The sequence below is a fragment of the Falco cherrug genome, chromosome 8 (genome assembly GCF_023634085.1).
Source record: "Falco cherrug isolate bFalChe1 chromosome 8, bFalChe1.pri, whole genome shotgun sequence".
NCBI lineage: Eukaryota > Metazoa > Chordata > Aves > Falconiformes > Falconidae > Falco > Falco cherrug.
The window spans coordinates 52,515,700-52,543,346 of NC_073704.1; the positions used below are offsets into that span (position 1 = coordinate 52,515,700).

A 27,647-nucleotide genomic window follows, 5' to 3' on the forward strand; every position below is an offset into this window, starting at 1 on the left:
ACAAGGCAGCAAACAGAGTCTATAAACAACCGGGGTATGTTTTCCCCAGAAGATTTGGTTAACAACTTTCTTTGATCACAAAAATATTTTCCCAGGAACACTAAAGTCAACACAAATATTTATTTTGACCGAAGCTGCCAGACTTCTGTTGTTTCTTTCTTTTAGGAAACTGAGGGACAAATGTTTTGTGAAGTTCTTTGCAAATTTGAATGCAGAATGGGATTTTTTTAAAAAAAAAAAAAAAAAGTCCTCATCTAAAAATGAAGTTTAGTTATTTAAACAGGAAAGCCGCTGCTAGGCCTGGTAAACTTTCTCATGAGAATTCTTTATCCTTAACGGATAAACAATGAGGTTTGGGTGTAAAACAGGTTGTGCGGTGGGTTTTTTCCCCTCTTTTCTGGCTCCTGGAGTTGCTGGAGTGCTAAGAAAGCCTTGCTGGAAGGTTCCGTTCGGCCTCGGGAGCTATGCCTGGCAGCCCCGGGGCTCTTTGGATTAACCCTTGACAAGGGGGGCGTCCGGGGGGTCCCGCGGTCCCGGGGCCAAGCCGCGACGGACACCCGGGGCCTGGGAGCTTCGGCCGGGCTGCGCCCCGACGGCGAACCGCGGAGCTCCGGGGTCCCGCTGCGGCCGGAGCTGCGTGGCGGGGGGGACCCGGGGAACGACTCTGAGGAGCGGGGTGGTGGTGGTGGTGGGCCCTGGCCCGTCCCCAGGCCGCGAGCTGCGGGTGGCACCTCGAGAGCAGCGGGAAGCGCGTGCTGCTGGCGGGGGGGGGTGGGGGGGTGGTGTGTGTGTGTGTGCAGGCCCCGACGGGCGGCCTGGTGCAGCGGGGGGAGGGGGGGAGCCACCGGCCGAGGGGATGCTGGCCCGCTCGTTCCCTCCTGCCAGCGCTGCGGGTGCCGAGTACCCCGAGCCCTCACTGCCGGGGGCAGCTCTGCGTCCCGTGGCCGCCGGCACGACCCCCTGCAGCCCAGCCAGCCGCGCCCGGGGGTCGCCGTGCGCCCCGACACGCCCGTCCCGAACGGGGGCTCCTGCCGGCGGGGGCCGGGCGCTGCGCGCACAGGTGCTGCCGGAGCGCTGGGGCACGGCGGGGAAGGAAAAATGCCCCTGCCCGCGGCAGCCGGCTGTTAATTAGCGCCAATTAAGGGCGGAGGGGGGCAGCAGCGCTCCCCCTCCCCCTCCCCCCCGCCAGCTGCGGGGCTCGGCCCGGGCCGCCCGCCGAGGCTGGCGCTGCCGCCGGCCTCCCGAGGGCTGCCCCCGCCGCCGGCCCCGGCCTGCAGCGCCTTCGGGGGGGGGGGGGGGGCGGCCGATAAATCACGACGTTACGGGGCGGCCGGTGCCGGGGGGGCGGCCAGCGGAAGCTGCCGCGGGCTGCCCGCGACTTGTCCGGTCCCTTCTCCCTCCAGCGGCGCGGCCCCGTCTCTCCTGCAGACCTTTGTCTGGATGGGAAGGGCAAGGATGGAGCAGCAGTGGTGGAAGGGGGAGCTGGCCGCGGACATCCACCAGACCCTGAGGACGAAGGTTGGGTCCCACCTTGTTCCTTTCCCCCTTCCCCTGCGGGGCTCGGGGCGCTGCCCGGCGGGGGTCGCCTCGAAGGAGCAGGGTCACCCCGGGCGCCTGCTTGCCCGCTGCTTCATGACCGCGACCTGTTGAAGCCAGCCCTGGGCAAGCTGCTGGCCACAACTACCTGCCCGCGGCTTCCCAGCAGCGGTGACCGGGCCGGGGGGCCGTGACTCGCTGCGTTCAGCGCCGTGAGGATGCTGATGCTGACCCGCGAACAGCGGGCTGGAGGAACCGCAGAAGCAGCGTCGCAGCTTTTTCCGACAGATAAACGCTGACATTCGAGTCAAGGGGAGGGGGCCGTTCGCTGGCCGGCTGTAGAGGCGCTGGGGGATGCGCAGACACGGCTTGCCGTGGCTTTTCTCGAGGCGGGTGCAGCGTTTGCACCTGGGTGGGCGCCGCAGGGCAGGGCCGGCCGAGCGGGGCAGCCGGTGCCTGCGGGTGCGCGGCCGCAGGCGCTCGGGGCTCCCCGGTCCCTGCCCCTGTCCCTACCCGGCCGTGGGGGGCTCCACACGCCCTCAGCTGGGGAGGGGAGGGGGCCTGCCCCCCAGCAAACACTGGCTGCCTGCACCCACACGGCTTCTGAGTCACTCGGGTCAAGGCGAGGTGGGATCTTTGCAGATCCCGTTCCCCGTGTGTGCCCGCTGAGCACACAGCGGTGCCGGTGGGCTGGTACCAGCTGCTTCGCTCTCCTGCCCTCCAGCTGAGGCAGGTTTTCAGGCCCGGGAGGGGGAGGGGCAGGGAGTAACTGCGAATCTCATTGACAGGGTTTTACAAGGTGGGGGGAAGCTTCCATCGTTTATTTATTCTTGTCTCCCTGTACCCGCTACCTTTTAATCAGCTGTTTTTCTTCAGCCTGCTTTCTGGAAGCATCTGACAGCTCTAGAGTGCTAAAACTCCTGCTCAGTGTATGGATGCTGACCTGGGCCTGCTGAAATCACAGTAATTGTTGGAATTCAAAGAGCCTGCAAAGAGGGAGAAGGGTCTCTGGGCTGCTCTGCTTTTTCTGCTCTGAGCAAGGTCTACAAATCTTTCTGCTTAGACAATTTTAATCTTCATTCCACCCACCTTGTAAGGCTGACTTTTCTTTTTGGAGGCAGTGCTACATGAGAATCCTGAGCGCAAGTACATCAAGCAAAAATAATCGCAGCCCCTAAAACTTCTTTGGTTCACTTTCTGTGATTTTTTTTTTTTTCTCCCAGGTAATACTTTGCAGAAACACCTCTCAAATATATCACCAAGGTTTGGTTTTTTGGTGTCTGAAGTGTCAGAATTTACCGTAAAACATTGTGGAACTCCTCAAAAGGATCCTTCAGCAAAGTTTGGGAATCTAAGTAATTTTAAGGTACTGAAGTCAGTTTTGTGGGTGTGGACCAGTTTTAGGGATGCCTGTGGCTGTTGCATAGAATAAAATATGCTTCAATAGTGGCATCACCACTAGAGTACCAGTATGTTATTAGTGTATTAGTGTGTTCATACTGGAATACAGAAAATTCAGGCAGTGGTACCCTCAAGCCTAAATGACTTCTCTGGTTTAAGACATTTGCTGAGGAGTCCTAGTCTGGAACAGCGTGTGTCCCTGGTCTTGGGTGAGAATAAACAGGTCTTAGTTTTAGCATGTGAAACTGGCAGGAAGATTGCTTAAAGCTGCTTGTCAAGGAGGTTGAAAATGCATGTTGGAGGTTGAAATGCATGTTGCAGGCTATCCCACTTTTTTTTGAAGAATGCACTTAAAGTCTGGGTTTAAGGTAAGAAATAACATGTCCTTTTTAAAGAACATAAATCTTATCTTAAAACAACTGAAGGATCATTTGAAACACTTCCCCCTCACACACACACCCCTCACCCCCCCAATAATGTAGACACACAAATGTATGGCTACTGTGAAACAACCCAGATTTTATGTTAACAACTGGAAAAAATGTCATGCCATCCCATCCCTCTCATGCTCCCAATTGGGTCTGAGAGTTCTTCACCTCATTGAAAGTTGGTGTCCTTTGTGACAGATGTTGTGTGCTGTATCTGATGGGTATGTTCTGCATGAGAGCAGATACTGAATGCACTGGTATACCTGGCTTCTAATTCAGAGAGGGCTGAAAGATGCTGTGAGGCTTTTGACTTCCCAAAGGCTCTAGCTCAATGTGGAGGAAATTAATAGCCCCTGAATTGTCCGGCTCGTAAAGTATCTGTGCTGTGATTATTGGGATGTAGTGCTCAGCTTAGCAGGGCTGTATTGTGTTAGTTATTGAGTGTGCTGACCTAGTGGAGCAAAACGCTGAAATTCCAAAAGTGCTACACATGTCCTTAGACTTGAAATGAAAGGTTAAAAGTGTTCCCTGGCTTAAGCCAGAACGTTTAAACCTGTTGCAAGACTGAGCTGGGAAGGAAAACAAAAATTTGAGCATACATGTGCTAGAAAAGCCTAACACACGCTAAGCCAACAAAGGTGCTGGGTGTGTGTGCGTTTTCTGGTGCTTGAGCTACTTCTACAGTGGCCCTACGTTACTGGCAGTGCCGGGCTTCAAGGCAAAAATCAGAGACCTCTGAATGGAAATGGGATTGCTGCAACATCTGCACGGAGCTCTTCTGTCTGCTTCAGTAGCCCCGAATACTCCACAAGTGTGTAGCGCTGAGCAGCATGTCAGTGTTGGTTTTTTTCCCTTGCTTGTTGTTTAAAGTTGAGGAAATACTCTACTCTAGAAAGCAGCCTGAGTGTCCCAGAAATAAGTGATGACTGCTATTCCTCCCCCAGTTTTGTGCTTATGTAGGGCTGTTTTCTTCCAGGATATGTTCATTTCCTGCTGTTAATGAGAATTACTATATCTGCCTGCATTTCCCTTACCTATCTCTTGCATAGCTTCTCAGAGCAGGGCCAAATTTTACAGAACTTGTTGCTTGAGAATTTAGAAGGTTAATAATTGTAACTTGATCTTTTTAAAGGCAGTCCCTGTTATTGTCTGCAGTTACTTTCAGCCATGTGAGGAGAGCTGATCCTCTTTCTGCTGAAAGCAAACAGTCCTTTGCTGTTAAGCGGTAAAAAAATCCGAGTGATTTCCTCTAGGTGAAGGCTGCTCCACACCTGTCTCCCACCAACTCTTGGCTTAAAGATCTTAATGAGGAAATGCTGTTAACCACCACGATGTGTTTCATTATATTTTGATGTGCAATGCCTCCCTTGGCTGGGTCCATGGTGTCAGTTCGAACTGTGGTCTCTGAAGCAGGAGTGTGATCCGTCCAGGGTTTGTTGTGAGGGGGCCTCTTCTTCGCTGGTCTCTGGGTACTGTCACCATAAATGTGTTTCTTGCAGTCTTAAGTCATCCTGTTAGAAGTAGTGCAGGATCCTGTTATTAACTTAATTCAGTAAGAACTTTGGTAAAAACATCACCTCTTCTTCTTCTCCCTGCACCCAGTCTATGTCCCTCTCTCTTCTGCAGTTGTGCCAAAGCATCTGGTTTACTTGACCCATTGGCAGCGTGAAGGTCTTGATGTACCAGGTCCTGTTTTATCTTTTAGCCTGCAAGTCCACCCTTGTCATTGTTATTTTAAAAAGCGGTCATCCCTTCAATGTTTAATTAATTAAATGGTAAGTTTGATACATTCAGATCTGCCTGGCACAGCCTGAAATGCAGATTGGCACAGACTAGACAGTTACACTGAGCAGAGGGAAAGTGTTGGGGCATTGCAGCAGTGCATCTCCCGGGGTTTTAAAACAAAATCTAGATGAGAACTTCAGGGGTCCGACATACCTGTGGACATGCAAAAGGTTTTGTGCTGTTTTCCATTTCATTTAACAGACAGGATAAAACATTAACCTCTCATTCTGATGCACCTTCCCAGTTTGAATCAGCTGTAAAAGAAAGTAGGTTTAACAGGCATTGAGGTGTATTAATATCAGGTTTTTAATCCAAGACTGGCAGCCCAGCAACAAAAGCATAATCTGTTCACTTAATAGAAAACACATAAAAAACCCGCTAGCTTTTGAAAATCAGCAACAATAGCATTACTGGTTGCTAGCTGTAATTTGCTTATGTTATAGATGGCAGCATTGCGTGAAGCTGAAAGGAGCAGGTGTCCTAATAAAGTCCGTGGTTATTCATGATCTCTCTTCTTTTTTCGTTAAAGTTGGGACTTCAGTTTTCACACGTTTTCTCTGATCCTTCTCAGATTAGCTGCTGAAGTTCAAAATACTTTGAAGTGTTTAAGAAGGACTTTATGAAATGCTTGATAAAATACCACAGTGGAACATGCGAAGTAGTAGATTTTCAAGCACAATACTGGTTCAACTCTCCTGCAGCTTTTGAATGCCTGGGACTGTTGTGGGGATGCTGAAGGGTGGAGTGGATTCAAGCACAAAAAGCTTTTACGTAGAGTTGCAATACTGTGTGGGTCTGCCACAGGTTTCTTGTGTGACTTCTCAGTAGGTGCCTGAAGCTTAATTTGTCTACGCAAAATTCAGATCGCGGGAACGGAGTCTGCGTTTACCTGTAGGTATTTTGAAAGGCAGAAGCGGGTGATATGGGGTGATGCTTGAAGAGCACAGAATGCAGTCAGAGATGGCCTTTAATCTAGGTAAAGGGAGGAAAACTACCGAAGGCTCTTTGAAAGAGAAAGTGAAACAACCCAGTGTCAGCCAGAGTCACTGAGCAGGTTGGAACCTGAGGTTCTGTTTGTGGCCGGAGACTGGGCCCTTTGCAGAAGATGCTGTTCCTTTTGAGTGTGCAGGAACAGTGGTAACGCAGAAGAAAATCGGAAATTATGCTGTTTCATTCGCACATCAGTGGAATGCATTGTAGATCAGTAAGGGTAGCTGCTGGCAGTGCTATCTAGGCGGTGTAATGAGTGTGTTTAGGCTCTGGTTCTGTCTACCTGATTGGTCACCGTTAAATGAGGGGGAAAATAAGGGCTATATGGCCCTTCCTTATTAGAAACTCACTGGCTTTTGAATTTTCACTGGAAATAGAGAGGAACTGTCTGAAATCCTTTTTGAAACACGCTTCCGTCAGGTTTGTGTCTTTACTCCTATGCACTGAATCCAGACGCTGTGCAAGACTGGCACTTCTCCTGAAAGCTGGTTAAGGCTGGTCTGAAACAGCTGAAGGTTGCTGAAATAACGGGAAACGCTGTCACTTTCAGGACTCTCAGAGATTCAGTTATGGCAGGGCTGAAGAGGAGTAATAGGTCACGCAGAGAATGCTGGACTGTCCCTTGCTGCTCTGTCTTCGAACAGGTGGAGTCCTGGGTCTCTCTGTCTTACAAGACAGCGGGGCTGGTGCTTGCACAGCAAACCGAGCGGGGCTGTTTCAGAGAATTGCACTGTGGGTTTTTGCTGGGTGAGGAAACACATCCTGCTGGCCCTACCCGAAGTGCACTGCCCTGCCGGTTATCTTTGCCCTTCCCTTTCAGTTTGCCTGGCCAGCTTTAAGATGAGTAAAAGCTAAATGCATCAGCTGTGCTCTGCTGTCAGGCTGCTGCCAAACATGCTAACTCTTCAGCTTCCTGACCAAACTGCAGGCAGCTGCCAAAGCACAGAAAGACTTACCAGCAAGTTTCATCCAAGTGATTTTGTTACTGGTAGGCACAGTGCCGCAGTCTGTGCAGGGGCAGGAGGATTGTTTCTCTGAGCGAGAGAGAGTAGTGTGGCAATAGTAGCAAAATTAAATTGGTAGCGTGCTACCTAGTCTACTGCAAAGAAGCATGCACAGTGCTCTGCATTTTCAAGCTCCTATAAAAAAATAGTGTAGTCTAAATTTTTCTTCTTATATCATCTTGCCCGCATAAATAATGCGTCATAGAGGCGTTAGCTTTTAGTGGTTTCTCATGTGGGGTGCAATAATTCTCTCAGAGATCAATTTGGCACCTTTCTTCTGCAGCTGGAAAACTGTTTGATTAGAACACAAAACAGGAAGGAGTTTGTCTCTTTCAAAGAACAACTGTTAATGGGCTGCTAGATAAGCTTTCCCTTTATTTTTCACCTACTGGCATTTCTTTTTCCTGTTCTAATGCTAACAACTTTGCAGTATCTGTTATTCTTACTGTAGGAATTCATAAGAATCTGGTGGAGGTCACGTATGTGCTATTTTTCTGGAACACGCAATGCGCAGAGCACTAAATGATTGTCCAAGTTAGCTTTTTACTAGTTTTATGACTTAAATACTTAGTAGCCTTCCCTCCCAGGTGTTGATTTTTTGTTGGTTTGTTTTGTTGTTTTGGTTTTTTTGTTTGGGTTTTTTTTTGTGGGGTTTTTTTGTGGGTTTTTTTTTTTTAATTTATATTTGAGTGCCTTATATTGACACACACAAGTGGTATCTTGAGTTTCTGTACTTTTCCTCTGGATTAATAAAGATCATGCAGAACTTGCTGAAACTTGTTATACTTCACTGGTTATCTTTGTTTATCAGCTGGAACCTTTTTTCAGATTTTGGGTTAGGATCAGTGGTGAACATCTGTGGGCTGTGGTGGCAGGGGCCATACACTGGATTCTGTTTACATATCCAGAAACAGATAATAAGATTAAAAAAGAATAATAATGAGAGAAGTATGAAGTTCATAGTAGTTAATGAAGCCTGTGTGTGTGTAGAGGAGTATTGCAACAGCTGTTTCTAGATGAATAGGCTTTACTGTTACTGAGTAGCTCTGGTTTAGGTGGGTTTTTTTGCTACAAAATGAGAAGGTAATTTACCTGGCTGCCCGCAGGGGATGCAGCTCTCTGGAGATGCCCGTGAGCAGCAGCTGGGTAGCTGGCAGCTGAGGCAGCTGGTGCTGGGAGGCAGGAGGGCAGTAAAAAACACCGAAGCTGTTGCAGGGAGTGAGGAGATGCTGTGTGTTTGACCTGTGGCACAGAACGGATCCTGACTGCCTGCGCCAAGCGCTTAGACATGGTAGAAAACCAGATTCCGTTAACATCTCCCTGAGTTTCAGAACCCAAGACATATTTGTTTCAGCCTTTCATTTTCTTTGTCAAAAAGCCTGTGAGTTGTACTAAAATACCTTGATGAATTCCACTTTTGTGCTAAGAACTGATCATTATAGTGTGACTGATTACCATAATGTCACATCACTTGCTAACTAACTTTTTTCTTGTGGCTGCTTGTCAGTTCGTTACTGGCTTTCTATCAGTGGAAGAACAGGTTTACTGAAAATAAATTGGACAGAAAAAATGTACGCATGGAATTTCTTGCCATGTTGAATGGCAGACCATTTGATATGGTACTGTGATGTAGGTGAGTGCTGGGTAGACTGGCCTGGACCAGCTGCTCCTGCTTTAAGGGAGCTGGAGGAAATAATCCTGTTTGCTCCCTCTCCACTTCAATCGCTGTTGGGTTGATTTAGTTCAAATGGCCGGGGAAAGCCTAACCTTCATGTGGCTGCTCAGAAGCTTTAGTTTAAGTCTTGTTGCCTAGCGTCTCCTTTGGGAGATGGATGCTGAAGTGCGTTTGCTCAGCCCAGTTAGGAAGCCACCCCAGCATCGTGTCTCTTGAGCTCAGGTGATGAACTCCGGCTGGAGCGGGCAGGTGAGCTGTGCTGTCTGCGGGGAATGCCTGATGTCTGGAGCCTGGCTGACTTTCAGATGAGATTGCTGAGGAAGATTTGTCTTTAACACCACTTAAAAGTGTTTACACCGACTCACTCCTTTTGGAAGGTCAGGTCTTGCAGCTGGTAGGAGGTGGCAGCTTAAAATAAGTCTTCACCCTTTAACACTGACTCTCTGCCCAAGTCTTACTTTCCAGGTTTTGAGATGAAGTGGTGATCCCTTTAAATGCTGTGCTCTGACTTTCTGGAGGCTTTTTGTGGAGAGACACTGATCAATAAGTAGAGCAAAGCTTGTTAAGTAATTTCCAAGACACCTGCGAGTCTCCTCTGTGCTGCCTTTTAGCGTAAAAATGTGGCAATTGCTCAGCAGCCCAAAGCCAAGTCCTTGAAGGAGATAAAGATGAACAGGTCAAAGATAAGCAGAAGCAGCATATGAAAGGGCGATTCCAGCAGGCAGCAGGACTCCCCCTTTCTAATCTGTTGCTTTACTGAAAATAGAGGGAAAAAATTAAGCAATGGAAAGGATTCATTTTATTCTTGCTCCCTGAAAGTTGAGGTTTTTTCCATAGAGTTGTATTTGCTGATCCTGCATCCCTATTCCCAAAGCAGCAAAGGCATTTTTTGAATTCAAAGGAATTTTTTTTTTCCCCTTTGATGAATTTATGCTAAAGACCCCAGTGGGGGGCTGATGGAAAGGGGTGCATACCCACAGAGGTGTTGATAAGCGTAAGCCTGCCATTCAGCTCTGGCATTGTTAGGCTATGTACTACTTGCTTTCCTCTACAAGAAAATCTCATTTAAGACTGATCTGTCGGTGTAAAAGCATTGAACTGCTTACTAGCTGCTTCATGCTAGGTGGTGCAGGGCAAGGCTCTTGCCTATACACAGGTAATTACCCTCGATCAATTAATGCCTAGGAACTTGATCTTGTAAGAAACTACTGGACGTGGCTCTGTTCCTCCTAATATTAATCCTGAAGCTGAACCCTGCCTGTGCTGTCAGGTCTCGTTATACAAAGCCCACGTGGGGCTTTTGGTGAGCAAAATGGGAGTGCCTTTCACTTATACCCTTTACTAGTAACCGATTTAGGGCAGAAGGGGAGTAAAAATAAAAAAGCAGATGTCATATGGGGGGTAAATGTCTCTGTTAAACCAGTAGCAGAATAATCCTATTGGTTTAAATCCAGCGCTTTGCCTGGCCTTTGAATTTTCTAGTGCAATGGGCTTAGTAGGGGTTGTTCTGGCTTCCGAGTGTCTGAGGTTTGGGTGCAAATCTCTGGATCTCTGCTTTCATTCTGAGCCTGTCCTACTCACCCAGTGAACTGTAATGTTTAGACAGATCAGATTTTTTGACGAGGTGTGTAACTGGAGTTACTGTTCATTTCTTGCATTTGGTGTTATGGTCTAAAAAGCAAGCTTCACATTAAATATGTATGCTGACCCTGGAGTATAGAGTATGATTTTGCTGGGAGACTTAGCTGTAGAAGCAGGATGGCCATTTCAAAAATTAAAATTCGAAGCTCCTACCAGTCACCTAGAAGAACAAAGTATTTTGGAGGTAGAATTGCCGTCTGATCTTCTGATAGCTTGGACTGTGTATAGACATTAAAAAAAAGAAAAGGGGGGGGGCAGTTATTTTAACTGATGTAAGCACTGAGCTTGCAACTGTTCCTGTCAGAACGTTCATGTTATGGCTATGCCATGAATTCCTGCTCTGAACCTGGGTATGTCACTCGAACTGATGGATTGAAATCTCCGTACATAAGGCAATTGAAAAACCAAATTTATGGGCTTTTTCTGGGTATAAAACAATGGGGGGCAACATGTTCCATTCTTTTCCTCCTTTATAAATTGTTACGGGTCGGCGATTTCTTTATAATCCGCCAGCAAAGGCTGTCCCAGGTTTCAAAGGGCTGTTTGCCCGTCCGCAGCGTGTGTCTGTTCGGTCGGGAATGCTGTTTTCCAGTGACTCTCTTTGAGCAGGCTGGGAAGGAACCACCCGTACCTGCGGCCAGCTGGCCAGCTTTGCGCGCCGCTTCTCCTCTGCAACCTCCCTGGCTTCCACTGCTGTGCGCCCCTCGGAGCCTGGTTGTGCAGCTATTTTTTTCCCGATAAGTTGAACCTCCTCAAGGAATGTCTCCTTCCAGGGGATGAAAGGAGCGTGGGCAGCCGTGATGCTGGCTGTGCGAGGTGGTGCCTCCTACTTCTGTAAATGGGGGAGCCAGTGCAGCTATGTTCACAGAACACTTTTTTTTCTTTTTTTTTTTTTTTTAAGTCCTGATTTATTTAGTAGAATTAATTGCTATGCACTGCTTTGTATTCCACTATAAAACACATCTATCTCGCAGCATTGCACTACTTCTAATTTATTTTCAAATATATGTAAACCAAAAATTACTTATTCCCTTGATGAATTACTGAGAGCTATACCTTGCTGAAAGAGCCTTTTTCTAATCCGTGCCTATCAACGTGTGTTCAGCCCATTCGAACTCAAGTCTGGGCATGGTAACTGCATTAGTATACGACAGTGTCTAAAGTCAGAAAGTGTCAACTTTTAAGTGGCATTAGCTTGTTGCAGGTATTCCTGGGGGTCTTCACTCCTTCCCTTAACCCGCTTTTTGCAAAGCGGCTAGCAACTGGTGAGTAAAAACCCTTGCAGGTGAAGATCTAGCATAGGTAAATCACAAACTTGTATAATTCTCCCTTTAAAATGAAAACCCATATATTAAATTTGAAATACAGTCTGTCAGTTCAGTAACTAGCTTTTATAATACTGTAATAGGTTACTACAGAAAATACTGGAATTTGTTATAATTATAAAAGTAATCATTCTCCCACATTGGGTTTTTTTCTTTTGTTAATGTCTGCTTTTGTTTCTTGCTGCAGCCATGCACCATGTGATTTCTTTTTTTAAAAAAAAAAGTTAGATAAATGTTATTTATTCTGAAGATATGCATGTTTTTTGGCACAGGATGTCGTAACTTGGGCAACTGAGAAGAGGCAGTGTCAGAGAAACGTTTCTTACCTATGACACTCTATTGAAGCCATACTTAACAGTCCAAATTGGGTGAACAAAATGTAAAAAAATCCTTCAAGAATAATTTTTATGGCCAAGAAGTTTGGTGTTTTGTAGAAAGTGACAGAGGTTGGTCCTGGGTTAAACTGTAATTTACAGTGTTTGACCATGCTTGTAAGGAAAGCGTGTGGATGGCCGAAGTCCCAGAGGGGAACTGACTGTCAACACACGCAGTAATCCAGCCCCGATTTCTGTGTCACTCCGTGCTGTGGCTGCTGAGCATTTGCCATGGCAGGTGGCAGGTGTTGGTTTGGGATTCCAGATGCTGAAATGGTATTTGTCTCAGTAACTCTTTTTTTCCTACCCCTTTTTTTCCTCTCTCCCCGCCCCTGGCCCCTAGGAGCTGAAGTTGCCCATGTATAAGGCTCATTCACCGCAGATTGGGATGCGCCGATACTTCGTTGATCTCTTGACAGTCCTCTGCAACCGCTGCGATCTCTGCCCTACCGCCCGTCATCTCGCTGTCTATCTGCTGGACCTCTTTATGGACCACTATGACATCACTGTCAAGCAACTGCACATCATTTCATTTGCCTGTCTTCTCCTAGCAAGTAAGTTGGCTGCTGTCTATTAAGGCTTTTTCTTCTGGAGCAGATGGTTGTTTTCCTTATATATCATGTGCTGCTTTCTCTGTGTTAACAGCTTCCACCCACCTAGGGTAAAGCCTAATGAAGTCCAAGGCAAGGCATAAAGCAGTCTGTTAATGAACTCTGCTCAGCTTCATGTGTTCATGCGCAGAGGAAGTTTTGGCAGCTGAAGCTGTCAGTGGAAAGGGACAATGTGTATCAGGGTGATGGAGTGGGAAGGAAGTGGCTGGACTGGGGGAGGTTAGTTCCAAGGAAGAGTTGGTAGTAGGGAATAACGTCTGTGAAACACGCAGCTTCTCCTGGAGAACCATCCTTGGACAATGTGTGCCTCTGCTATGATCACTGGGCATAATCAGTTCCTTGCAAATTGGAAGCTTCTTATGCAGGGGCCAAAGGAAAATTTGCTTCTGAGGCGTTTAGTGGATGTGTTGATGATGCTGGCATGCATATCGTTTGCTCTGGGCTTCTGTCAAGTAGCTAGGCATTGCTGTTAATGCTAAAGCTTCAGCACTGGCATCCATTTAGCAAATGATCTTGAATGTTTGTCATTAGTGCTTTCTTGAAATCTTCCCTGCAGCTAGTGCTGTGCAAGTGGAGGAAAGCAAGACTGGTGCCTCAAGGAACTGGTGCCTCAAGGAACTGCCGTCTGTCCCTGTAGACTTATGGAGTCTGTAGGTTACAGAGAAACTATCCTGCCATGTGGGAGCCATGTAGAGCAATGCACTACTGTGGACAACAAAACTTATGCAAACTCTAGCACTGATGGCTGAAAAGTGCAAGTACTCATATTGGTTAAGATAAAAAAAATAATAAAATATGGAGAGCCAGAAGCTAGAAGGTAAATGAGGAAAGAAGGTGATACTCTATGTTTAGCTCTCAGGATAAGGGATGCTACTGCTTTTCCTTGCTCATTGTGGTCTGAAGAGCTTAAATTGAAGGGATAATGGTAAAATAATAAACCCCCCCCGTACATTTAATGTATTTAAGCATTGCTGTTCATCTGACTCTAGTGAAGATGGTTAATATATGTGGAGCAGTTACTGATTCGTGTTGCAGAAAAGGCCAATATTAAAATCTGAACAAAGAATGTACATGGCTGCTGTAGGTGCAGTCTCATGGCAACCTCAGTGACTCTCACATGCTGTAGTTCTGCTGACCTGAACCTCTGACAAGCTCCTTCAGAGCAGCAGACTGGCAGAAAACCATCCCAGCTGAAGAACAGTTTTCTTTATTTACCAGAGAGTTTTTTTCCTGAGGAGCCAGAGAAGCTTTAGGCTGGTGCAATGGAGAGAAGAGGGGCTAGGGATGATTCGTAAATTGTTGTGAAACTGTACTCTTAATGTCAAACACATCAGACTGAATGAAATGCCATGTTCAGGTAGCCTGGAGGCTGACGCCTGCTCAGAGGTGTACTCCTTCAGCTTTCAGGCCATCTCTCTTTTTTGGGTAAACTCATAACTACAAAATGCCTTGCAGCATTGCTAGTTTTTTTGTGGATTTATTATTATTATTATTATTATTATTTTCCCAGTGCGTGGATGAATATTACCTTCAGGAAAAGAGAAGATTTTCTTTACTTGAAGTTGACAGATTTATCTATGCTCCTACTCTGGTTTTCCCCAGCATAAAATTGATGCTTCAACAGTTCTCCTAATAACTTTTCATTTGGACTTAGAGGAAAAAATTATAGCTGGTTTACATTTCCAGTGCTACACAGACAGCGTGAAAATGATACCCTCAAGCCTTGTATGAATAATATGGCTTGCCAACTGTATCCTGGGCTGCAGCCAGCCATGTCCTGGGCCACATCGAAAGCAGCATGGCCAGCAGGGTGAGGGAGATGATTCTGCCCCTCTGCTCAGCTCTGGTGAGACCCCACCTGCAGTGCTGCATCCAGCTCTGGGGCCCCCAGCACAAGGACATGGACCTGTTGGCGCAAGTCCAGAGGAGGCCAGGGGGATGCTCAGAGGACCGGAGCACCTCTGCTGTGCAGACAGGCTGAGAGAGTTGGGGTTGTTCAGCCTGGAGAAGAGAAGGATCCAGGGAGACCTTACAGCGGCCTGCCAGTGCCTGAAGGGGCTACAAGGAAGCTGGAGAGGGGCTTTGTACAAGGGCCTGTAGGGACAGGACAAGGCGAATGGCTTTAAACTCAGAGGGTAGATTTAGGTTAGGTATTAAGAAATTCTTCTCTGTGAGGGTGGTGAGGCTGCCCAGAGCAGCTGTGGGTGCCCCATCCCTGGGATGCTCCAGGCCAGGCTGGACGGGGCTCTGAGTGACCTGCCCTGGTGGAAGGTGTCCCTGCCTGTGGCGGGGGGGTGGAACTGGATGGTTTTTAAGGTCCCTTCCAACCCAAACCATTCTATGGTTCTATGAACTGTCAGAGCTGGTATGCTGGGAAGACCTTGGCAGAGGCTTGCTACATGAGACTGGGAGAGCTGGACTGCTGACTTCTGTAGCTTCTAGGATTTAAAAAGAAGCAAAAAAGCTTTCAAGATTTTTATTATGTACATGACTGAAGTAAAATGCAACTTCAGTCCACTTCTCTGCAACTGAAGCAAAAGGAAGTTCACAAACTTCCCTATGATAAGACTGCAGGGAAATGTTTTTCAACTTCTGCCTATTTAAAAAAAAAAAAGGCTATTTTCTTAAAAGAGCAAGCCTATATCTAGAGAGCTAGAGTGTGAAAATCTTTATAAATTAAGATTAAATCAATGCAGTAGCATGTATACATCCTGATCTGGGACGATACAATTTCTTACAGGAAGAGGAAAAGGTCTGTTATTGTCAAGGCAGCTTTCCTATCAATGTGTAGAAACCAAACATTGAAAGTTGAACCAAAGTAGCTTTGTGTGAAGTTAATGCCTAATTAACTTGTATAGCTAAGGCTTAAAATACTAGGGCTCAGTCTGGTGACTTTTAGGAGCATAGTAAGCTGTTTACTGTTTGGGCCATCTTAATGTGCAATAAGGATATCCTCTTCTGGGATGTATCGTTCTAAGTGATGTAAGTCAAATCAGGAAAAGCCACTTTACAGTAAGTGGGAATTCCTGTGTTTAGTTTGTTACCTTCAAAATTATGTGAAATGGAAGAAATCTTGTACTATGATATTTTTTTTTTTAAATGTCTTGTAGTAAAATATTCTGAGTAAGCCAGAAGTATCGACCCAATGTCACCTTAAAAGTTCTCACTGTAGCAAAGAATAAAACCAGTCCCTTGCCTGTTACTTCAAATGCAGTAATAGGAACTTCCCGCAAAGCATTGCCGTAGGAAGTTGCGTAGTTTTTCACCAGAGGATTGCAGCAAAAGTGCTCTTCAGGCTGTGTTGCAAGACGCTTTTCAAAAAATTGTATACCTTTACTGTAGGGAGAAAAAAAGCTAGTCTTTTTTTTAAATAGCTGTGGTGTTTTCATGGTATCAAGATGAATGTTTAATGCAGACTGTCTTTGTTATTGTTATAAATTGATATAATATATATAAAATATACATTATTATATAAGTATTTGGGGAAACTTTAGATTTTCTTCCTGATTGCTTCCTTAGAAAAGAGTAAGAGATCAAGGGTAGTGTGCAGACCACAAGCAAGATGAGGTGTAGTTAGAGGCAAGATTACTTATTCCCAGTAATTACTGTAAGGGGGTTGGAGGTGGGAGGGGCATAATAGAGAAGGTTTTCAACACTAACTTCTGAAATAGAAGCAACAAACTTCTAAGCTAAATACAAGTTGAGCACAATTTTCGAAGCTCAGATAAATTGTTGTAAACTTGTGTTTAGCTGTAAAGTTTGTTGCTTCTCTCTCCAATCTAAAGAATCTCAAAAACTTGTTATTCCTTCCCCCCCCCTCCCCTTTCCCTCCCAATGCCATCATGTATTTTCACTAGCGTAGGACAGCAGTGCTTTCATGATGGGAATGTAGCGTTTTGCTGTGTGTCCTTTAGTTAGCTGGAGCTAATTTCTCTTACTGTATTCTAGAGATGCATTTTGACCGGCTCATGGGTTTCCCCAGATAGGGAAACTGGGTGATGATAGTGCTTCCCACTTTGGTGATAATTGTGGAAGAGATGAGGGAGTGAGACCATAATACTGTGCCAAACAAATCACGCTAGCAGCCAAGTAACATCCAGCCTGGGCTTGCCGCAGCTGGGAGGAATGTGGGTGTGTGTCCCTGGAATCATCCAGTTGTTCGCTAGCCGGGCGATGTATGTCTTTTTGCAGTGTACGTACAGTGTGATAACTGGAGAAAGCTCTGGAAATTCCTGCCAGATAGTTTTAGCTCCTCAGAACAGCTATAAAAGGTTTGATTTACTAATGTCGTCAGTGTTATTATTTCCTCTGAATCAGTTCTGAAGAAGAATGGTAAAAATTGTTCACAGTAATCTAGGGGTGAACTGAAAGCTGTTGGGGGAGGGAAGGAAAAGTTGCTGGAAAAACAGATGTCACACAGGAATGTAGTTAGTCTGTCATACTTGCACTAAGGGAAACTTTATGAGCTAAATCAGAATCATAAACTAAATGTGTTTTTGCAATACAGAAAGACGAGGTCCACGTGGATGTTTTGGCTAGGTACACAATCAGAAGACAGAGGACCTCCTTTTGAGGTCCAGCTGTAGTAATATAAGAGGTTCCTGCTGCTGCAAGATCGTTAGTGAAGTCCAGTGGTTTTAATTGCTCAAGACAATCCATCTGTCCCTTGCTTGAAGGAAATTAGTGTTGCTCAGGTGGACTGCTGTGAGGTCAGGGAGATGCTGGCTTTTGGTGAGAAGTAATGCTGGGCAACTGGGACCGGTGGTCTTCAGGCAAGGCAGCTGGCTCTAGGGCAGGACAGTGACCAGCACACGTGCACAGGAGCCAGCGCGGCTGTCTCTGCACCAGGCACGGTGTTGCTCACTTTGCAAACAGGTAAGCGACTGAAAACATCACTGCTTCCCTTTTCCCTGCCAAAGCACCCCAGTGCGTCGAGTCAGCTCCTGGTGTTTCTTTAGACAGAATGAGCTGGCTGATGCTTTCAGTAAGTGGACTGATCTAATTTAACTGACATGGGGTCTGAAGGGAGCTGAGGAACTTTCAGGTCTCCTCCCCGGCAGCTGAGCAGGCAGCCCCTTGTAGAGCAGCACTGTTGAGCAGCAGCAGGTTGTAAAGTTCTAAACTGCATCTTCATTGGGCAATTTATTATGGAAAATGACTGTGATATTTTAAGGTGCTGTAGCCCTAAGTGCTCTGTTAGAAAAAAGGGATTGTGTAAAGATATCCCATCTGCTGTGGTGCTACTTGGCTCAAATTGCCTGCAGAAAGCTGTGCAAACCAGCTGCTCCAAAGTAGATCAGATGCACTGACACAATCATTTGGATGGTCCAGCTGCAGGAGCAGTGAACTGGGGAGAGAGCAAGTACCTGGGCAGTCCGTCCTCAGCTGCTGCAGCTATTTCTTCTGTGAGTTTTGTAACTGCAGTATGCAGAGACCGTAACATTACGGTGTATCAGTGTAGTTAAAGTAATGCAGCTTTTGCTTGTTGCTGTAAAATCCCAGCTGGGTCTTAAAAGCTGTTTCTTTCGTCCCTGAAGAGCTAACCTTCTTCAGTAGCAGGTGCTTCAGTACCTGATAAAACCAACATCTCTTTCAGCCGTTCAGTGGCATTGAATGTTCCAGCAATTCAAGTTCTTATGGACTCTCTTCCTCAAGAGAATTCTGCTGCTATGGAGACATGATAACAGTTTTTAAATTTGAGTATTGTTTCAAGCAAAGCTAGCTCAGTGTTCAGCACATCCAGTGCTGGGTTACTTCACAGAGTACTTGAGTACTTCTTGTGGTTTTCCTGGCTTTATTTTGTCCAGCTCCTTAATCTGCCAGTGGATTCTCAGCAGCTGCGTTAACTCACGACAACAGAAGAAATCGGAGCAAGAAAAGATGTCTGTGCTAAATGGGCTGAGTTTAGGGCATGGGTAATCCTTTATCACCTGATTCCCCACTGACTATCTGGAGTCGTCATCAGAGATCAGGCAGCTTGTCTATCGGACTGTGCTTTGCGATCCATTCTCCATTTATAGTCCCACCTTGGTGAGCAGGTAACTGTTCTGACAAAGACAGCTGAGTTACTTATTTTCATTAAAGGATACTAGTGGGTGGCAGTCCAGGATATAATTTGTGCAAAACTGAAGTCTGTAGTCCTAAATTTGTTGTTGTTGTTATTTCCCTGTTGCTGTACACGTACAGAGTATTTTCTTTAGTAATTGAACTTTACTGCAGTAAGGCATTAAAAACTCAGGTGCCTTGACCTGAGTGGTTTGCATGTATTGTACAGACAGATGAAGGACCCTGCAGAAAGAGGAATGAAGCAGGCTATCTCTGAAATAGCCTGTCTCGTTCTTGCCTCGCTTGGAGGACAGTTAGAAGCTGTGCTTGTATCTGAGGGTGGCATGGGAGAGAGTCTCAGAAGTTTGTTGTACCACCTTCTGCAACAACATAGGAATAAAGAAAAGTGGTCCTTCAGCTGTGTAAGCGGCCATAGGTCTTTTCTTTATGCTGGACTAGATGGGATTGACTGGTTTATCCTTCTTTTGGGTTGATTTTATAGGACAGAAAGTACTTACACTTAATGACTCTTTAAACTGGCAGTCCTTTTTGTTACTCGGTCTTCTTAAGGACGCTGAAAATGTAATAAAACAAATTGCCTGCATGTCCTGCTTTTGTTTTGCTACCCGTGCAAAACCCCAGGAAGATCATCTCCCCAGGTACCAGCAATGTCCGAACCGCATGCTGGGCTAGGTGTCTGTACCAGCTCCTGCCTCCTGCAGCGGGTGAGTCAGTTCTTCAGGGTACGTTTGACAGCAGTGATGCTTCCCTGAGACCCTGAGTGATTTTTTCCTAGTGAAAAGCTGGCATGGATCCATAAGCTGTTTTGATAATGTGACAAATGTACTAATGAAATATACTCTTTATAACTTAAGTCTGTTCCCCTTGACAACAGGACTTTGGCTTTCATTCATCAAAACAGAAGTGTGAATGAGTAACATAAACAGCAGTCGCTTTTTCTTTCTTGCAGGAGCATCTAACTAGAATTTGGAGTGGGGCAGAACGTGATCTAAAGTAACTTGGAAAAATCTTTGCATCATTAAATACAGTAATACTACACACTCTTTAAAATGTCCCATGCTGCCTCTATTTAGATTTAACAAAAAGGTTGGTCACCAATGTGAACCTACGTTACATACTCATTTTATTCATCCTGTTGATCTATTAAGCTGCAGCAGGCTTCATTGTATAACAGATTTGCAGCATCCATATACTTCCTAAATTAAGCACTGATTTAAAGGCTTATGATTCTGTTACCTCAAAAGAAAACTATTTTTGAGAGCAATAGTGACAACTAAATAGTTTTATCAGTAACTGGAGCCCAAAACACAACAGCAAACTTAATTTGAAGTGTCTACAGTGGCATTTCAAAAGTATGCAAATTACTTGTACGCAATTCTCACGAACTTCAAACTACAGACTCGAGGTGATAATTTATTTTTCTTTCCAAAGCACAATGTTGATTAAACCAGCCAGTGTTACTTGTTTGGCCACTACTTGACTTGCAACTGTCTTGTCTGATTTTTTTAAATACTCTTGCAGTAATTTTATCGGAGGTCCTGGTCATCTTAGCCTAAATATGTTGCGCGTAAACTCTTAGTTTCTGGTGTAAATGAAGGAACAAAAATAAGAATAGTATATCCTGGTATCTTTAAACTAGAGAAATCGGGGAACTGGAAAAGGGCACGCTATATTTTAAAGCCATCTTAAGCTTGTTCTTTCCCAGCTTGTCTCTGATCTCTTTGCTCTGATGGAATGAACTATTGCTGTCGTCTTCAGATTTCAATTTAAAAATAGGTAGGAAGTGCTTGGTAAACTTGAAGCAAAATGTTTAGGTCAAGGTGGAATTGGGAAAGAAAATGTGATCAAGTTGCTTGCATAGGGCTTTGGAAAGTAGCTTATGTTCAAATTTTACAGTTTATTTGAAGCAAAACTTCTGAGTTGATTACTCTCCCCCATTCTCAACTCAGTTTTGGAGCCTTTCTTCAATTTATTTAGCTACATTTATACTCAGTGTCTCCAATCTGCTGCAGTGGCTGCTCTTATCTAACATTGAAGCTAGGAATTAGTGTGTTGAGAAACAGAAGGGGGAAAATCTTAAATGACTAGTTACCTAAATAGCTAAATCTAGCTGTTGTCAATTATTTTTAACTTTAAAAGAAAATCGAAGTTCTTGATCAAGTCAAATAGCTTTGCCCTATGCTGGTATAACATCTTCCTATCCACTGCTCTGCTGATAGTCTGCTTTCCAGAGGGAAGGAAGAAGGAACTAGAACTTATGGAAGCCAGAATGACAGATCTCATCCTTAGTTTCCTAAGCAGAATGCAGTGCATGCACTGGTTTTTCCTCCTTCTGCTAGCATACTCCTTAAATTTCTCTATCAGGCTGTGATGTCACCTTGTGAGGAAAAAACCCAAAGGGTTAACTTCTCTCAAATTTCATTTTCTTTAAAAAGTTCTAAATTCAGATGACAAGGAGATTCATGAACATGTATACAGACTCCTGAATTTTAAGGGGTTTTTTTGCTGACAGCATGCCCACAATCCTTTTCCATTCTACTTCATATGATGGGCAAATTTTGTTTTTTATTGTTATGCTCTTTTATGGTGGGTGGCAGCTATATTACACTTTCAATGCATTTCATATCCATGATAGCTGAACAGGCTCAAAGATGGAAAATCCATTTTTAAATGTGTTAAAAAGACATTTTAAAAAGACAAGCTGCTAATCGTACAGAAAATTGTCAGTTTTTTAATACACTAGAGACACTCTGGATGGAAATACTATCCTAAATGGATAGCAAGATCTTAATTGCTTTTAAAATAATTTTCTAGGGCAATACTCATTCTAACTGTTTTTAGATTTGACGAGAATACTCTGAAGCCATATGACATGCTAGTATCTTGTCAGCTGGTCTGTGTTGGTACAGGAGGACTCTTACAGAAGAAAGGGAAGGACAATGGATGCAAGAATCAATTGTGGATTATATGCCTTCAAGAACAAAGGAAGAATAACTACAGAGTACTTTTAAGTAGCTATGGGTTTGGATTTTGCAGCAGGGGTGTTCTTTAAGCTGTACTGGAAACTTATTACTGGTGAATGTTTGTTGCTGGCTCTTGAACAAGGAGTGGCTCGTAGATAGGTCATTTTTGGCTTTGTAAAGCAAAAGTGTGAATTTGAGAAGACTTCATTGCTTTCTTAAGTTTGCAGCAAAGTAAAGCTGTTGCTTTATTTCCGAGAGATCTAATCCTGGGAATCAAATCTGATAGTGAATGCTTTTTTATGAAAGAAGAGTGAATAAAGTGAGACTCTGTTTTTCTGTAAAAAAAAAAAAAAATGACAGCATTTTGTAGTTCCTGGTGAAAACTGAGTCATTCTAGAGACTACTGCTGTTTCAGTAGGCTGGTAAATACAATTTAGAAAAAGGTGCAGCTTTGCCTAGCTATCTTGACTCTGAAAATGTATGCTCTCTCCTAACCCCATAGGAATTATTTATGTTAATCACTTGGTTACACTGTACTTCTCCTAGCCTTTCGGTGACCTTAGCTAATGAGGCCCTCCAAGACAGGAAGGAACAAAGAGAAATTCTGAAGCAGCAAGGGCAAAGGTGATGTTGCCCAAGGGTTTTCAATGTCTTCCTTTTTGTAGCACGTGCATTTAGCTTCCATACCCAAAGGAGCTTTTCCCCCCTCAATATTAGATCTTCTTTTGCCGTATTTTCCCCATACTGCTTGCTTGCTTCGCACTTGACTGAATGCCCTTCAGCAAACTGCTTCCAGTTACTGTCAGAAAAACTATCTGTAATCCTAATGAGTTTATAATCTTGGCTTTGGCATCAATACTATAGAAACAATTAAAAACAAAGTAACAAAACCATAAAAGGGATACAGGAATATGTTGACCAGTCTGTTGGCTTCTTTCCTACTTAAGTCACTGTCCTTTCCCATCCTTCTTTAAAAAACACCTTTTATCATTAGACTTTCTGGGTTTGGGAGAGCTCTTTGTTGGCTTTCAGGCACTCAATCATGATGATAAATCTTACCTGAAAACTGTCTCTTCTGGCAGGTAAATTTGAAGAAAAAGAAGACAAAGTTCCAAAGTTGGAGTACTTGAATAACCTGGCATGCATGTGCAATGTGAATGTGGTATTGAACAAGAAAGATTTGCTTAGAATGGAAATGCTGCTTTTGGAAAACTTCAACTGGAACCTCTACCTGCCAACACCAGCACACTACATTGACTACTACCTCCATGTGTCCACCTGTGAGAATGACCTTCACAATGGCTGGCCAATCACCTCGCTGGCAAAAATCCAAGATTTTCTGGAGAAATATGCATATTATTTCCTTGATTTCTCAGTGCAAGGTAAGAGGCTTAGCTTTATGCTAGAAAGACCTTCCATTTGGCAAAAGACAAAAACCTGAGAGACAAGGGTTTTAAAACTTCTCATAATATGGATTGCACAAAATTATCTGTGCAGAAAGGTTTCTCTTTGCAGTTATTTCAGGTGGCAAGTGGTACCGTGTCCCTTCTTTGCACGTAAGCCTCTTGCCTCTTTTCAGAAATCTCTAGATAACATCAATTTTTTCCTTCAGCTTAGCACACTAATTGGTGAGACTGTCAGAAGTGGAGTCTTAGTTTTTGATCTGCCTCAGAGTATGAAGTACTGTCAGTTGCAGACATAGTATTATGCACTTCAGTGTATGAATCTTAACGGCATTTTTTAGAGAGTCCTGTGCTGCAAGGCATGACATATTTAGAATGATGGGGCTTTTAATGATTTGGTTTGCAGCATTGCTTCCAGTATCTGCCCCTGTGCGAGGCAGCGAACTGCAGCATCCTCATAAGCTGGATTCAGCACTAATGTAAATATGTGTGTGATTGTCAATACCAAACTTTGGTTCAGTTGAGACCAGTCTACAAATTTTAGCATAGCTTATTTCATGGCTTGTTCTGAAATGAAAGAAACTACAGTGAAGTTTTCATAGTAGTTATGAAGAAATAGTACAGAGATCTTCAGGAAAGCTTCATCCAGTTCTGAGAGACTTTTTCTGCTCATGAGTTAATACTCTGAGATATGTGGAACGAAGCTGTGATTTAATTTTGTCCTGTTTTGCCATGTACGCACATAATAGGCTTACTGCAGTGATTAGTAACAGTATAATTCTCGCTTTTGTTTTTTCTTCTGTAGATCACACTTTCCTCCATTTTCGGCCATCTCTGATTGCTGCAGCTTGCGTGTGTGCCTCACGTATCTGTATGCAGATCTCTCCTGCCTGGACAACACAGCTTGAATTGCTAACATGTTATTCCTGGGAACATCTTGCCCAATGCATAGAAATGATGCTTATGTAAGATCAGAAGAAAAGAAACCTGTTTGTGCTCTTAAGAAGATGTTAATACTCTGTTTTGGTTTGGTTTTTAATTTATTTCATTTTTTTAAGTCATTGTTTAGCTAGAATTAATATACATTGGTATTCTCTATCTTCAGTTCGGGGAGAGAAATAAAAGGGAAAAAACCCAGGTCCCTTTACTAAATACTGTATTTTAACAATATTTGCAATGCAGAATGGAGTGCACAGTTTGGTGTTCGTTGTGTTTTCTTGTACTGCTTGTCTATGTGACTGGATAGAAGCTTTTACAGAGGGCTGATGAAAGCTTTTTTTCCCCTTTGTTTTCTCATTGTACCTGCAATATATTTGCTGCAGACACACCAGTGTCTAACATCAAGAATACTGTAGGGAGCCGTTTCAGAACTATTCTTTGTTTTTTCTCCACTAAATGGTATGATTGTGATGCATCAATACTGGTCTGGTATCTGAGCACATACAGTCTTAATAGAAAATAAAAAAAAGTTTAATAGAATGATTTAGGTTGGGAGTGATGGTGGACCTTCTGAGTTCCTCCTTAAAGCAGGGCCAACTGCAGTTAAATTGGACTGGTTGGGGTGTTATCTAGGCAAGTTTTGACTATCTCCAAGGACAGAGACTTCCCAACTCCCCAGGGCAACTTGTTCCAGTGCTTCATCATTCTCGTGATAATCAAAAGTGTGAAAATATTTCTTCTTAATACCTAACAGGAACTTGCCTTGTTCCCTTATAGCTACGCACTTTGATACTCTGCAAATACTTACAAAGGCATTTTGAAATTGTGTATTGTGGACTTAAGGTTCCAAGATAACCAGTCCATCAGTAACAACACACTTGTGATGTAAAATGATCCATAAACCTAATGTGTGAATATTGTGGCAGGATAATTAGAATTAATGGTGAAAGCAGATGAGGATTACTACATCGAGCTAGGGCCAAAAAGCTGATGATGTAGCCTGACTGGTGAAATTTTGGGATATATGCAACCTCTGTGAACTTTTCTCTTTGATAAATCTTACTTATAATTTGTTTCAGATATTATGAGAATGACATCAAAGATGCCAGTAACAAAAAAAACCAAGTAACAACTCCACAGCAAGAGCAGGAAGCAGTGGGAAATCTGAGCAATCAAGCCACTACTCAAGTTCTCTTCCAGCAGGCGAGTTACTACTCCCTAGCCCAGCATTCAGCTACTCTTTCCCAGTTCCAGTCGCCAGTGCAAGACCTGTGCTCTGCTTACCGTGACTCCCTACAGCCCCACAGGCCCAGCAGCCTGCTTGCCCAGAGCGCCGAGGGCTCGCTGCACTCCTCCGCGGCTCTTCAGGCCAGCCTCCAGCCGTTCGCCCAGCCTCTGCCTGCCCCAGCGCCCATTGCCGTGCAGGTGGCGTTAGGAGCGGAGCCCAGGCACTGCATTTCCACAGTTTATGGCAGTAGTTACTTCAGTGGTCACCACTCACATGCAGCTGGGTGTTTTGATGGATAAATATTGACAGGAGAAGATGGTGATATGAACAGAAGTTGAAGAAGAAGCCCTGTGTGCGATACAAGATGTGTATCTGAATGAAAGCAGTGAAGAAACTGAATCCATACGACTCGTTTAGAGGACGTTGATCTGGATCTGCTGATCACTGGAACCTGGGTGTCCTTCTGCCAGGAGTTGTACGTTTGGCTCTTGGAGAGAGAGAGAAATAGAAATTAATATACGTCACTCAGTGTCACTCTGAGAGGCATCTGTGTAGAAACCCTGTGGAGCTTACTTCCTCCTAGTCTTCAGTTAGTTACTTGCCAGAGTTGGCTGAAAGCTTGTGTTGAGGAGTTACTTCAGGCTGGAGCATTTGTTGAACTTTTGGCCCAGCAGCAATGTACCTAGAGGATGTTGTTGGAAACATGGAGTGCTCTCCTCCTCTCCCAGTGATGTATCACTTAAACAGTGGCAGCTTATACTACTGAAAGCTTCTACTGAAATATATTGAAATTGGTATCAGTTAATGTAAACTTTGTTTATGCAGAAATGTATGTGTAGAACACTTTCCATCTTATTTGAGCAGAAGTCATAATTCAGGAGTAAGACTTCAGAATAAAAGGGGAAAAAAAAAAAAGAAAACTATCAAATTAAGACTTAAAATTCTCCTGGAATCCAAACATCATGCTGCTGAACAGAACATCATTCTACCTTCAAGTATTTTAGAAACAAAAACAAAACCTTAATCATCTCTTAAACCTTTAACATGCTGCTGCTTTTCAGACTGGAGATTGCTAGTAAAATTGTTCATGACCTTTATCAGGGATTTAACATTACTTGAAGAAATCCTTTTGGAAAAACTCTTGAAAGGTTCAGTGCCTTCAGTTATTTTATTTTTCAGGCTCAAAGACTTGTGGCAGTAGTTCAGGCTCAGAACAGAGGAAGCGGTGTTAATGGGGCAAAGATAGGGAACTGGTTAACTTTGCTGTGAAATTAGTGTGGTTGCAGTGCTAGACAATGCTGACTTAGTTTTTTAAACATCATCTCAGCATTCTCTTGGAAAACATAACTGGTAAATTGAAGATTATTTTGCTTCTTTGCAATGAGACACACACATACTGTCACATGTTCAAAGGTTTCTTTCTCAACTGATTCCAGGGATGATTGTTCAAAAAACTGTATAGGCTTTTTTTTTTTTTTTGGTTAATGTAGATATTTACAAGAAATGGACTTCTGCAAATGTGAAACTTTAGTTTTGATATACGCCACCACTATTGTAAATTTATTTGAAGGCATACGCTTGGTTTGTCTTTTCTCTGAACGTTCTCAGGACAGCAATATGTAACAGAGTAACGTGCAATATGCTTTTACTGACTTGGGGCAAATTTTTCAAGTCATGTGTCACAGTGCTCTTTTAAATTATATTTTCAGAATTGTTTTTAAGGGTGTTTTAGGGTAGAGGGGGGAAAAAACTAGCCTGTGTGCTAAGGCGTGTTTGCGTAACTCTCTTCTGACAACTTTTGGTATCAAGTTAATTTCTTCCATTCAGCAGGCTAGAGGAGTCTTCTTTCATTAAAAAAAATATGCAAACCTTAAATGAAGAGGCAGTACTCTTCAGAAATTTGTCTAGAAGGTTACAGAAATTAGTTCATCTTCTATTCTGTTGGCTTTGTATTTATATTAAAACTTTATTTTCAGAAGACTTCAGTGTATTTTTTCGTGTCATTCAACAGACATAAAAAACACGTGGCAGTATTGTTGTGTGGGTTTTTTTGTTTATGACTTATAATCTGCATCATGTTCAGTGTTATACTTTGGACCGCCATCGTGCTCAGTTTTGAAAATACTGCCTAAGTTCCCAATGAAAGCTTCCAATAAACAAGGGTACTTCAGCTATGTGTGGTTTGGTTTTGGTTTTTTTTTTTAATTAGTGGTTTCTCCTTAGCTTTTAAGAGCTAGCAAAGAATGTATGCCTATACCTTATAAATAGTTGATCTGAG

The 27,647-nt window shown here is 44.0% G+C and overlaps 2 protein-coding genes across 2 annotated transcripts in view; one reads left to right on the top strand and one right to left on the bottom strand.

Annotated features, from left to right (window-relative positions):
• PTTG1 (PTTG1 regulator of sister chromatid separation, securin) overlaps positions 1-27,647 on the bottom strand; it is an 82,904-nt gene that overhangs the window by 42,025 nt on the left and 13,232 nt on the right. The window lies entirely within an intron of this gene.
• CCNJL (cyclin J like) lies at positions 1,045-25,668 on the top strand. The gene is made up of 5 exons (XM_014286214.3): positions 1,045-1,518; positions 12,503-12,713; positions 22,882-23,181; positions 24,008-24,167; positions 25,221-25,668. The coding sequence occupies exons 1-5, from the start codon at positions 1,441-1,443 to the stop codon at positions 25,666-25,668; spliced, it is 1,197 nt and encodes a 398-aa protein (XP_014141689.2). The 5' UTR covers positions 1,045-1,440.

Excerpts from the sequence above, each read along its gene's own strand:
- CCNJL (XM_014286214.3), top strand. The coding sequence starts at position 1,441 with ATGGGAAGGGCAAGGATGGAGCAGCAGTGGTGGAAGGGGGAGCTGGCC. Across the intron at positions 1,519-12,502 it reads ACCAGACCCTGAGGACGAAG|GAGCTGAAGTTGCCCATGTA; the intron begins GTTGGGTCCCAC and ends CCTGGCCCCTAG. Across the intron at positions 24,168-25,220 it reads TGCATAGAAATGATGCTTAT|ATATTATGAGAATGACATCA; the intron begins GTAAGATCAGAA and ends AATTTGTTTCAG.